Below are 12,095 nucleotides of genomic sequence, written 5' to 3' on the forward strand. Positions count from 1 at the left end.
AATATATATATATAAGATAGCTAATATAATTGTTCTACTAGTTTCTATTGGTTTATTAAAAGGAACAGTTAATGTTTAATTTTTTTTTTTTTTACCAATTTTGCAAGCTTATATCTGGTAACCTGAACAACTACTTTGATGACAACAATATGCAATATAACAACCATTGTTGAATTCATATCATCTTTGTTTTGTGAAAGTCTGTATCATTTCTAATTTTTTAAATTATTTTTTACTCTCTTTAAAATAAACAAGTCCTAAAAATGTTAATAATGTTAATCATAGGGTTGCCACATGATTCAGCAATTCCATTTTTGGGTGTGTACCCAGAAGAAGTGAAAGCAGGAACTGGAACAGATATTTACATATCCATGTTCATTCTAGCATTATTGACAATAGGAAAAGATGGAAGTAGCCCAAGTGTCCATCAACAGAAGAATGAATAAACAAAACATAGTATATGCAAAAAACAGAAAGTTATTTTCTCATACAGAGTGCAACATGGATAAACTTGAGAACACTATACCAAGTGAAAGAAGCCAGTTACAAAAGCCCACATATCAAATGATTCCATTAATATGAAATGTCCAGGATAGGCACATCTATAAAGAGAAAAGACAGAGTTGGTGGTTGCCTAGAGCTGAGTTCAAGGAGTTGGGGGGAAATGCAGAGTGCACTGATGAGTATGAAGTTCCTATTAGGAATGAAGCAAACATTCTAAAACTGTATTGTCACAAGAGATGCCCGACTATGTGACTGTACTGAAAGTGACTGCCTTGTGCACTTGAGGCAGATGAACTGTGTGAGAAGTGATTTATACCCCAAAGCTGTTCTGTAAAAGAACTTGTGATTTGATGAGTTGCTACACTCATTCTTAAAGTTCAGCACCTGGAGGGCCCATGCTGTTCTTGAAGAAAAGAGACATTATCAGTAAATATTACTGACTATAGAGAAAGCTTATTGGAAATTAGATTTTCCTAGGAGAAATACAGAATTTGTCTTCAAGGAACTCCTGTGCAACAGGGGAAAATAACATTAAGTTAGTATGTGCTATAGTTTGAATCTGGAACATTCCTCAGAGATGCATGTTTAAAGGCTGGGGCCTCAACTTGATGCTGTTGGAAGGTGATGGGACTTTAAGAGGTAGAACCAAGTAAGAGGGAGTTAGGTCACTGGGCATGTGTCCTTGAAGAGCATATGCCCTCTTTTTGTCTCCCTTCACTACCTCTCTCTTTTGCTTCCTGGTCACCATGAGGTGAGCAGCTTTCTCTACCTCATGCTCTTGCTACTATGATGTGCTGACTCACCACAGGCCCAAAAGCAATAGACCATGTGTCCACAGACTAAAACCTCAATAACTATGATCCAGAATAAAGATTTCCTCCTTCTAAATTGATTTATCTCAGGTATTTTTTTCACAGAGATGTAAAGCTGACCAATAGTGTAAAAGGAATGGAGATCTCTCTCACCCCTCAATCTCTGTTTAATCCAAATCCTTTCAAAGCCCTTCTCATACCTGCCTAGAAAATTAATCACACCAAGCCAGGTTTTGGAGCCAATGGAAAAAGTACTGTCTGTTACATTCCAAGTAAAATATAATAGGAAAAAATTACCCCTTTTTACACATGGGGTTTAGAACACGAATTGGGTTAATAAATGTGTAAGTGCTTTGACATCAGCAAAGACCACTTGGGGTGCAATTCTTCTGCTTTCTTTATGTGTTCCTTCAACTTTTTGGGAATGTTTATTGAGAAAGTTTAGTTCATTTCATCACAGCTGTCAAATACCTGCTGTGTGCAGGGACATAGAGGGAGAGTCAGGCAAGTAAATATACAGGGATAGCATTTTATAAAAAACTCCTAGGGCACATGGCAAATAGAATTTCACTGACTTAGGGAAGCAAGCCAGGCTTCCAGGAGAAGCCGGGCCTTCTCTGAGTTGAGGAAATCTGCCATTCAGGAACATGTCTAGCTCTCTCATATATATTATCTGCTGGCTACCCTCAACTCACCCTGTGAAATTATTATCCCCATTTTGCAGATCAGAAAACTGAGGCTCAGCCTCTTTAAAGAACTTTCCCACAGACAAAGCTGAGAAGTGTCAGAAATTTAACTTACTTTTCTGACTTTCAAAGTTACGATGCTTTTACTATATTCTATTACTACTTTGAACAACACAATACTATATTTTTATAGCAGCTTTTTCTAATAGAAATACTTATGCATAATTCTTGTTGAAACTTTACAAAATACATAAAGAACACAAACAGATGAAAAATTTTCCAGAATCCAAACACTGTAAACTACATGATGTATAGCTTTCTAGTGTATAAACTGGACTCTGCTAATAGCCCACTTTTTACAAAAATATACAATCAAACCAAATCAAATTCAGTGGTTAGGCTCAATGATGATGTTATAGGGGATTGTGATTTGGAACTCGTCCAATTTAGTTTTCGACCAGGATCATGGAAAGAATTAAGTTCGTGAACTGAAGTACCACTGATTTGTAAGATTTCCCATGTCTTTAGACACTCTCCTGTATAATATTGTAATGATTATCAAATATTTTCTCTGTGGGATATATTATAATTACCTACCTGATTACATGACTAAACCTTTAGGATACCACCCCAACTTTTCCTGTTATAACCGATATCATGATAATATTTTACAAATCAACCTTTGTCTCAGTCTTAGATGACATTTTAGAATTTATGCTTAGGAATTTCCATGTCAGAAAAGGGTTGCGTATTTTGAGACTTTTGATTTGAATTCTCAGTCTTCGAAAGGTTGTATTAATAATACTTTCACATTAGAGTGTAATTGTTTTCCTGATTGCCATAAACACTGTCCTTTTAATCTGCCAACATGATAGTTTTTCATTAATGCTTTAATTTTCATTTCTTTCCTTACTGAATTCCGTATTTGGGGGGAAGTGCTTGGAACCCACCAATGAGCTACATCCCCAGCTGGCTGAAGTTGATTTTCCTGTGTTTGTGATGATGTTAATAAATGCCCAGATTAGGATATTGCCTAAAGCGCATGAAGCCTCAATGGAGTCATCTTTATAGACCACAGAAGTGGGTGACTTTAATATACACGTTTTGCCAAACCCTGTATCATTGCTGCTGGGAAGGAAGGTTTAGATGCTGCATGAGGTTGTACTGGGGAGTGGAAAAATGGTGGAAAGGAGTTATTTCTGAGATTCTGTAACACTTTTTTTCTCACATAGGTTCTTAAAGGTGGACAGGAAGCACCCACAAAACCTAAAGGTCGTCCCAAGAAGAACTCCATCCCTACGTCAGAAGAGATCGAAGCTGAAGAGAAGATGCACAGCCAGGCCCAGAGCCAGGAACGCTCAGAGCCCTTGCAGGGACAGGAAGAGCCCTGTGACGTGCAGGAACTAAAAGCATGTGATGTCCCTTTGGAGGTGGCAGAGCCGCCAGGCCAGCCCCAGGAGCTGCCAGGAGCCTCTTCCAAACCCCCGCCATTAAGCTAAAATAAAACTCTTGAGGGGAAGGGGAGACTGGGAAGAAGGGAAAAGTGAAGGCAGGGAGTCCAGGGAGAGAAACACTTCTAACATCCCGGCCAGCTTGCCTCCTTCCCGCCCACAGTTCTCAGTGGCGCCTTCATCGCAAGCATCTGAGGAAGACTTGCTTATCTTAGGCCATCCTCTTCCTTGAAGGCCGCGTAAGCCATAGATGCCCTTGATTGAGAGAGACAGTGCCTTCGAGCTCCTGTCCTGGCGGGGGTGACAGCTGTTGGGCTGGATAGACACTCCATGCCAGCCTGCAGCAGAAGGTCTCGCCCACCAGCTCCCTGTCCCTGGGCAGCCAGTCGTCAAAGCAGGGAGAGATGGCGGCGCTTTGACAGCCTGCCCAGGCTCCTTGCTGACTCAGCACTTATTTCGGTAGTTTTAAAAGAATTTAATGTTTTGGGTTTTGGGGGGCGTGGGGTGGGCAAACAAAAGAGTTGGAGGAAGGGAGTGGTAAGTTCTTAGAAATGTTTCTGGATCACATTTGTTTGTTTGTTTGTTTGGAGATAATGTGTGCCTTTGTACCCATTATGATAAGATGGTCAAGTGACCAAGAACTGGTAAGCCTTGTTTTTCTTGCTTCTTTTAGTTACCCTCCCTGAAGCTGCCAATGCAGATATGTTAAGATAACTTTTATTTTTTAATTAAAAATAAATCTTTCAAAACGGCTGAGTGTGTCGTTTCTTCTGGGGGCGGATCTAACCCTCCTGACTCTGTCCTACGGGGAGAAACTAGAAAGACAGCTAGGCTCCCTAGTCCTCCTTTCCTCAGCAACAAAACAAAAGACTGGGGCAGGCCATGGCACTCAGTGTTGAGACCGGAGTGAGGAAGGAGTAGTACATCTGGTCTCTACTCACCATGACAGCTGCTCTACATTTTGGGCTTCCAACTCTGACAATACTTTTTCAAGGAGGCTATGTGTGTATATGCTCCCAAGGGCAAAACTGCATAAAGAAGTCATGCTTCTGTCCTCCCTTCTTACCCCATATCTTCCAGGTAATCATTTTTGTTGGTTCCTTGTTTATTCTCCCAGCTCCTCTTATGAAATATCCATTTAGATGCATGATAGGTTCTGGAGCTCTCAGAAAAGAACGTTTGAGAACAACTTATCTAGATCTACCCAGTAATTTTAACTTTAAAAATGATGTTCCAGCTGGGAATGCAGCTCAGGGCTAGACTGTGTGCTTAGCCTGTGTGAGGCCCTGGGTTTCACTTTGAGCTCTGAAAAAAAGAACAAGGAAAGGGAAAGAAAAAAATAAAAACAATATTCTACTTTTAATAACAGCAGGAAAGAGATGGGCACCAGAATTTCCAAAGGGAGGACTCTGGCTCCCTCCAACCTCCCTCCTTGTCTGACTTTCATGCATTCTAGCTCTGATGCCTGATTTCCCAGGGGTCACCTTAGGGTTGTTTCCATGATGCCATGAAGGATAGAGCGCCTAATTAGTGGATGGTCAGTCACTCACTACACAGTCATTCTGCCAAGTTACAGGCATGGAGAATACCAACCAGTTTTAACAGGGGCCTCAACTAAGAAGCAAAACCTGTTACTAGTTCTGTGAAACAATCATACAATTCATTTCAGAGTTAAACAGGAAATATCTGCATGCTTTCAATCATCTGCCTGCCTGCTTCTCCTCATTAATGTGGACAATCAGAAAGGGCCTGGAGTTTTGACATTGCCAAGACAGTGTCTCCGTCCCCTTTACTACTGAGACCAACAAAGAGAAAGCAACCTTTCTCTTAACTCTCATGAATAGACAAAGGAGTTAAGGACTTGGCCTCTGAGAACCAGTTTGCACAGACCACACCTAGCTGCCTGTGCAAGGTTGTTTGTGCTGAGCGTGCAGAAAGCTCTCTCCCTCACCTCTAGCCTACCCTGCAGTACGATTTCATGACCAGCCTCCCATGTGGTGTCACAGCGAAGCAGAGTATACACAATGGCCAGAGTAAGCAGGTGGCTCTGTGCCAGGTTAGTCTCATGCTGCAAGAACTGTTCTGTCCTGTTCATCCCACCCAGAGAGACCTTCTCTTTGGATCTGTCTTCCTGTGATGGGTTTTGGTCTCTTTCCCGGGGCTCTCACATTGTCCTTTTCTGTGGTGTCTGAGAGTGACTCTCACCAAACAGAACCGTGTATCCGTGCACGCTTGCTAGTATAGCTGAGTGCTGGGCTCTAGGTTTTTGACTTCCAGCTCTTATTCCATGGCCACTCCTTTTGGGTTTGTTTCTTGCCCCTAGGGGTTGAAGGTACTTTACTGGTGAGGTTAAGACCTGGGATTATCTTTCCTTGTGTTTTGGAAGGCCCAGCCTAAGGTTACCTCTATTTACAAGCCCTCAGCCTTCAGCCCTAGGCTGCATGGATTTGCCCTGTGACTCAAAGAGGGACCAGGCTGGGGCTTTAAAAACATTTTTGTGGGGGGCAGTGGTTGGATTGAACCCAGAACCTTGCATATGCTAGCTAAGTGCTGGATCACTGAGCTGCATCCTCAGCCATAAATATTTTAAATTGACAAGTAAAAATTTTACATATTTATGTGTCTTGAAATGTCTTAACATGTCTTGACATTCATACACATTATGGAATGGCTTTATCGGCAAATTAACGTGTGCATCATATACTTAATCATTTTTTTTGTGTGGTGGGAACACTTGAAATCTACTCTCTTAGGAATGTCTAAGTGTATAGTATATTTTTAACTGTAGTTATCTTGTTGTGCAACAGATCTCTTGAGTAAATTCCTCTTCTCTAACCTGAATTTTGTATCCTTCAACCAACATCTCAATCCTTGTCAGGCACTCTGTGCACTGCCTCCCTCAGGCCTCACCACAATCTCTGGTGACACGATTCTACCTCTACTTCTGGGTGGTCAAGTCTTTGAGAGTCAGAACTTGTGTTATTTCTCTTTCTGCGACTATCTTATTTCACTTTAATGTCCTCAGATTCACCCCTGATGTTAAAAAAAAATGACAGGATTTTGTTCTTTTTTATGGCCAGGCACTATTCCATTGAGTCTATGCAGCACATTTTCCTCATTTACCCTTTGGTGGACAGTTAGGCTGGTGCCACATCTTGGCCATTGTGGATAATGTTGCAGTGAACAGGGATGCTGATGGTGTTTGACAGACTGCTTGTGTTTCCTCTGAACGTACCCTGGTAGTGGGATTGATGGATTATATGGCAGTTCTGCTTTCAATTTTTAAAAGAAAGGGCTGGATCTTCTGCAAACAGGATCATTGCTGTCAGTGTCTTGCTGGAAACCAAACTGGGCTTTTCCTCGAGCTTCCTCTTTCCCTTTTGTCTCTGATTCCCAAGACTTGTGACCTGCATGTAGAAGCCAGCTTCACAAGCTGTTCTGACATGTGCTTGGCAAGTTGCTCTCTGTGGCGTTGACGACAGGTTGTCTAGGGCCCTCCAGCATACACAGTGCTCCCTTCTCCCTCACCATCTTTCTTGGGTTTGCTTGACTTTCATCCTCCCATGGTCACCTACCTTTGTAGGCTTTATGTCCCTTCTCTGGCTTGCCGGATGGGGGCTCCTGAGAGCTTTACCAGGCTGGGGCTTTACTTTGAGGGTCTGGTCACTGGCTGATTCTTGAAGTTTTCTACAAAAAGGAAAAAAACAGGTAATTCCTCCAGAATCTATACTTCAAGAAGCTGATACATAGACACCTTGGCCTCTTCTCTTTAAGAAGGTCTCTGCTTTAGCAGACTTGGAGGAAAACACTGTATACATACTTTGCCCTCAGGCTGTGAAGTGGGTGGTTTCTTCCATTTTTAAATGAGTTCATCAGTCATGCCATCAGCCTGTAACCTGAAATTACCAATAGCCTGTTGTTCTGTCATGCAAATGCTGCTTGCTTGCACAGGTTAAAGACCAGATGCTGCTAACTGCTTTTCCCAGTTGCCTATCATGGCAACCTTGCATATTCCCTGTCTCTGAGGGGTGTCCAGACCAGCTCAAGGTGGTCCTGATGCTATAATGATATGTGAAGACCTTGAGCTCCCGATATGCTCACAGTGATTAAAATCACAACCACAGGTGCCATGACGCATCTGACTGTGCCCAAATTAGGGAAGAAAAAAGTGATATTCTGATCCCTTGAAGTCTCCCCTTCCCATGCACACAACACCCTATATAGCCCACTCCTAGTAAAAACCCAGGCACCATACTTATTTGAGGAGCAGGTGTCTGTAGAACATGAGCGCCTTTTCTCCATTCATGGGTCTTTGAATAAAATGTCCTCTCCATTCCCAGAACTGTTTCATCATGTGCATGTTGTACTGAATATGCAAAGGCCGGCAAATTTGGTAAATGAAATTGAGCAGGAAACTTTGCAAATTCAGTAACAAAGGGAGGTTAATGGTTTTCCTGGATCCCCGCAATTGCTCTGGAGCCCTGCTGAGAACCAAGTCCAGGGGCTGATTCGCTGTTCCCTGCAGTCCTCAACATTAGGATGTCCTCACACTTTATGATGGGTCCACAGTTGGTCTTACTATGGGAATTCGGCCGGGGTTCCCTGGCTCAGCTCCCACATGAGAAATCTTTTCTATTAAAGGGAAAAGGAAACCTGGTGTAGATCCCAGACTGTCAATGTGTATCCTAGGTCATCCATTTAATCACAAGTTTGTGTTCTGGGCCACTGTGCACTCCAGATTGCTTACAGGTCATCTGCAAGCATTTGCTAGGACACAACACTCAGCCCTCAGTAACAAATAAGTGTCATGGTAGGAGCCATGAGCCTTCAAACTAGTCTGAATAGATGAGAAACCAGTCTTATATAGTCCAGCTTTGAGTTTTTCTAGAACTGCCTTCAAGTGGAGGTCTGAGCTCACCGTGAACCTTTCCTCCCCTCCACAGAGTACTTAAGAGTTGACTGTCATTTCAGGACCTTTCAACTTCCTTCCACCCAGCCTTGTCCCATGCCCCTGTGCTGGGCCTGGGCTAGAACTGAACTAGAGGCTATGGGCTCCACCCTTACAGAAATAGTGCTTTGTCAGCTGGCCTGAGTGTCCACTCAGCACAGACAGAGCAGTCACCGCATTCCTTGCATCTGCCTTAAACACCATCGTGGGCTTCCCCCGACTCCCTCTCCTGCCCATGTCAACGACCAGGTCATTTTCTGGTTCTCCAGAAATTTTCTGTGGCTGCTCCTTCAATCTTATCTCCGATTCCATGTGAAAGGAATTGTGGAGGGGCAGGAAGTATTGGGGTAACTGAAATGTGCTTTGCAAGAAAACTCCCCTTTTAGGATCTCCGGTTGTTTGTGCCTGTGCTGCCTAAAGCTCTGAGTGCTCTCTGTATGTGAGCATCTCCCTTCTGGGTGCGCACTGCCTCCTCCTCAAATGCACAGAAGTATCTCTTCCTGCTCTTTGAACCCTTTGAATCTGGTGTGCTCTGTGCCCAAGAGACAAAATCCCTTCCCTTTCCCTTGCCTCTCCTGTTCTTCACACCTCTCCACGTTATAGGCTGAAGTCACCTCTTCCTTAATTGACTTCATCTCTTCTCCAGTCCAACCTGTTCAGTCCTCTCTCACCTTTCCTCTTAATGCACCTTTTGTAACTATCACTGTGGTTCTGCCATTTTTCCAAAGAGGACACAGATTCCTTTTGTTTCCCTATTAGAGTATGAATTCCTTGAGGCTGTTTTTCAGTTCATGTGTTCTCAGTTCTTCTTTCTCAGCTGAGGTCTCCAAAGGCCTATAGATTCTCCAGGTTTCCTGCTGACTTATGTCTTGGAGGGCCAGAGGTTTTGTGCTTTTTGTGGTGTAGGGGGTACAACCCACTGTCATGAGCCTTGAGGCCCTTAGTCATAAAGCACCTCTTCTGATCCTGGGTCACCACCAGAGCAGCATTCATTGTCTTTGGGGCATGGAGTGGCCATAACTTCTAAGCAGAGACAAGAGGGCAGACAAAAGAAGCTTTGCTGTTTGCTTAAGTCTCTCAGTCCCCAGGATGAATAATTCTGGGCCATTCTGCCCAAGGGAAGCCTTGTGACTAGAGAGTCCACACTGGAAAGCCCTTATGAGCTAGAGGCAGTTTCCTACCAATTATGCTAATTCCTTTGGGAAAAGCATGCACAGGGCTCTGAAGAAAAGCCCTCATAAGATTTTCCCTGAAAGAGGTTTTGGCAATGTTTCAGTGGACAGCCCAGGGAGAAGGTAATCTCTACCGAGGTCTTTGTCGAAAGCAAAAATTAAAATCTTGTCTGTCTAGACCAAAGCGTCTGGTGATGGATGGTGAGGCTCGTTTGGCCTGTGATATTAGGAAGTGGTTGAGGGGAGGTGAGTTCATCCTGAAGTGGCCAGAAGGGCCAGGGCAGGAGGTTCGAGACGTGCCCAAGGCTCAGTGTTGAGGATTGGAACCAGATCTACAAATTGGGGTAGACAGTAGCCAGAGCCATCTCTTCTATTGTGCAGAAGGGAAAACTGGAGGAGACATTAGTGACTTGAGACTTCCAGGTCCTCAAGGCCTGTCAGGGTCAGAAGCCAGAGTGCATGGGATTTCCATGAGCAGCCTCACACAGTGAACTCAGCAAGTATTTCCTCAATATCTATTTTGTATCTGGTCCTGTGCGGATACTGGGATGAGGGGGTATAAAGGAAAGGGAAAGAAGGGGGCAAAGCAACACCTCTTGACCCTCAAATAAGCTAAAATATCTTTGGGGAAATGAATAATTTAGTGAATGTGGCAGTGGGGTCAGGGAGCTCAACCAAGTTTTTATGAATTTACATCTTCCCTGACTCTGTGAGATGGCATTATTTCTGGGCATGGAAGGTGATTCATGGAAGATACATCCCTAAGCATGTCTTCACCAGGCCAGGCCCACTAAGAGAGGGTTAATGTCTTAGGTAGGCCCCTTGTGCACCTGGAAAGGTGATTAACACTGGAACAACAGGTGTTTGTTAAAAAATCAACTAAATATGCCTCTAATCCCAGATTGTCTCCCAAACCCTGGGTAGAGTGTGGTTTGGGGTGGGCAGAAAGATCCTAGTAATGCCATTTATAATCTGGGTGTGGATCCTGAAGGGAAAGGTAGATCAGCATCAGGCTGGTTTTGCTTCCTTGCATTTTGCCCTTGCCTCACCAATGGGCAGTGGACCCAATGGCCTTCCTGATTCCTTTTCTACCCCCCAGGTGTGCCCCATCTTGGAGCTGACCTCTACCTGGCTGCTCTGTGTGGCCATGTCCTCCTCTTGCATCTACAGGTCGGCCATGACCAGGAGGGGCCGGACGGACACTGCCTGCTGAGGGGCTGTGTAAATCACCATGACAGGCTCCTTTCATGCCCTCCAGCCTGCCTCCTTTCTTTCCCAAGCCTTCTTCCCTTCTGTTTATTTTTGTTGTGGATTTATTAGACACACAGTTAAGTGCCCATTTATTTCTGTGAACTGTCATCATGCCTGCTCCATGAATAAGATCATTCACTGACAAAACCCTTTAAACATTTTTTAAAGAGAAGGTGGGGGAGAGGAGAGGCAAAGAGGAGGAAACAGTGCCCCAGGTCAGTGAGGAGGCCAAGAATAACTGAAACCCAAGCAGCAGCCGCTCCTGCAGCTCAAGAATGTAACAAGGGCCTTCAGAGTTGCCTTGAATTTACCCTGTTCGTCAAGACATGTGTCATCTCTCCTGCAGGATCTGGGGTCTAGAGTTCATTCCTTTGTCTCGGCTGCTGGGGAGCACACAGTTTGGGGCAGGCTGAGTGGCTGCCACACACCTGTTTAAAACGGTTGCCAAGAACCTCAGGGCATGTCAGGCCGAGTCTTTGCCCCCTTGGGATTCAAAATGAACTTCCTTGATTCAAATCCAAACCATCCTAGTTCTTCAGAGCTTTGCTTCTTCGTGTGGCCTTTTCTCTCCAGCACCTGGTTGCTTAAGCATGCAAATTGCTCAGCCTAAAGTAGCAATTTACAGGTTCAGTGTCTTTTTAATGCATCCTGACAATACACCGGGCACCTCTTTCAATCATCACATTAATTCACCAGCAGAGTGATGAAACTGATGTTAGTACCACCTCCATTCCACACATGGGGAAACTGAGACCTAATGTGGTTAGGTAGCTTCCACCACTATTTACTATCTCATCCCCTCACTTAGCCTGTACTTACTTACACAGAGCCTGAGCTGGCTGACCCTGACCTCACAGCAAAGCATAAGTGCAGACAGATACCATGTCCCCATCCTCCCTGTCAAGGGTCCTTTGCCTCTGCCTCCACACAGCTGAGGCATCCTTCTCAGGATACCCTTATGCTTGGGATGCAGTCTGCTCCTTTAGTGCAAATGATGGAAACCTCCATCCACCCAGCAGCACTATCAACAAGTCCAGGTCCCCTCGTACCTCTTCTGTTAGGTTTCTAGAAGCTCTAGGATATTTAGGGTGTTGGAGTGAAGTGGGACCTTAGAAGTTGAGGTTAGCATCTGGAGATATATGGACAGCGGGGTTCATGCAGAAGCGCAGTAGTAGGACTGTGTCCTCCCTGCATCGGGGACATGATTATCCATATCAAGCTGGGAGGGACATGAGGGGAAGCTGTGAAACTTGGCACATGTTGCCCTGAAG

General features: G+C 44.3%; 1 protein-coding gene across 1 annotated transcript in view; it reads left to right on the top strand.

Moving 5' to 3' along the window:
- Barx2 (BARX homeobox 2) overlaps positions 1 to 4,205 on the top strand; it is a 72,350-nt gene extending 68,145 nt beyond the window's left edge. Inside the window, exon 4 of the mRNA XM_005378547.2 lies at positions 3,235 to 4,205. Within this exon, the coding sequence (XP_005378604.1) occupies positions 3,235 to 3,501 (267 nt within the window). The 3' untranslated portion in view covers positions 3,502 to 4,205. The remainder of the gene's footprint in view (positions 1 to 3,234) is intronic.
- Positions 4,206 to 12,095: the final 7,890 nt, after the last annotated feature.

Source organism: Chinchilla lanigera, unplaced genomic scaffold, assembly GCF_000276665.1.
Source record: "Chinchilla lanigera isolate Chin_1 unplaced genomic scaffold, ChiLan1.0 scaffold00011, whole genome shotgun sequence".
Taxonomy (NCBI): Eukaryota; Metazoa; Chordata; class Mammalia; order Rodentia; family Chinchillidae; genus Chinchilla; species Chinchilla lanigera.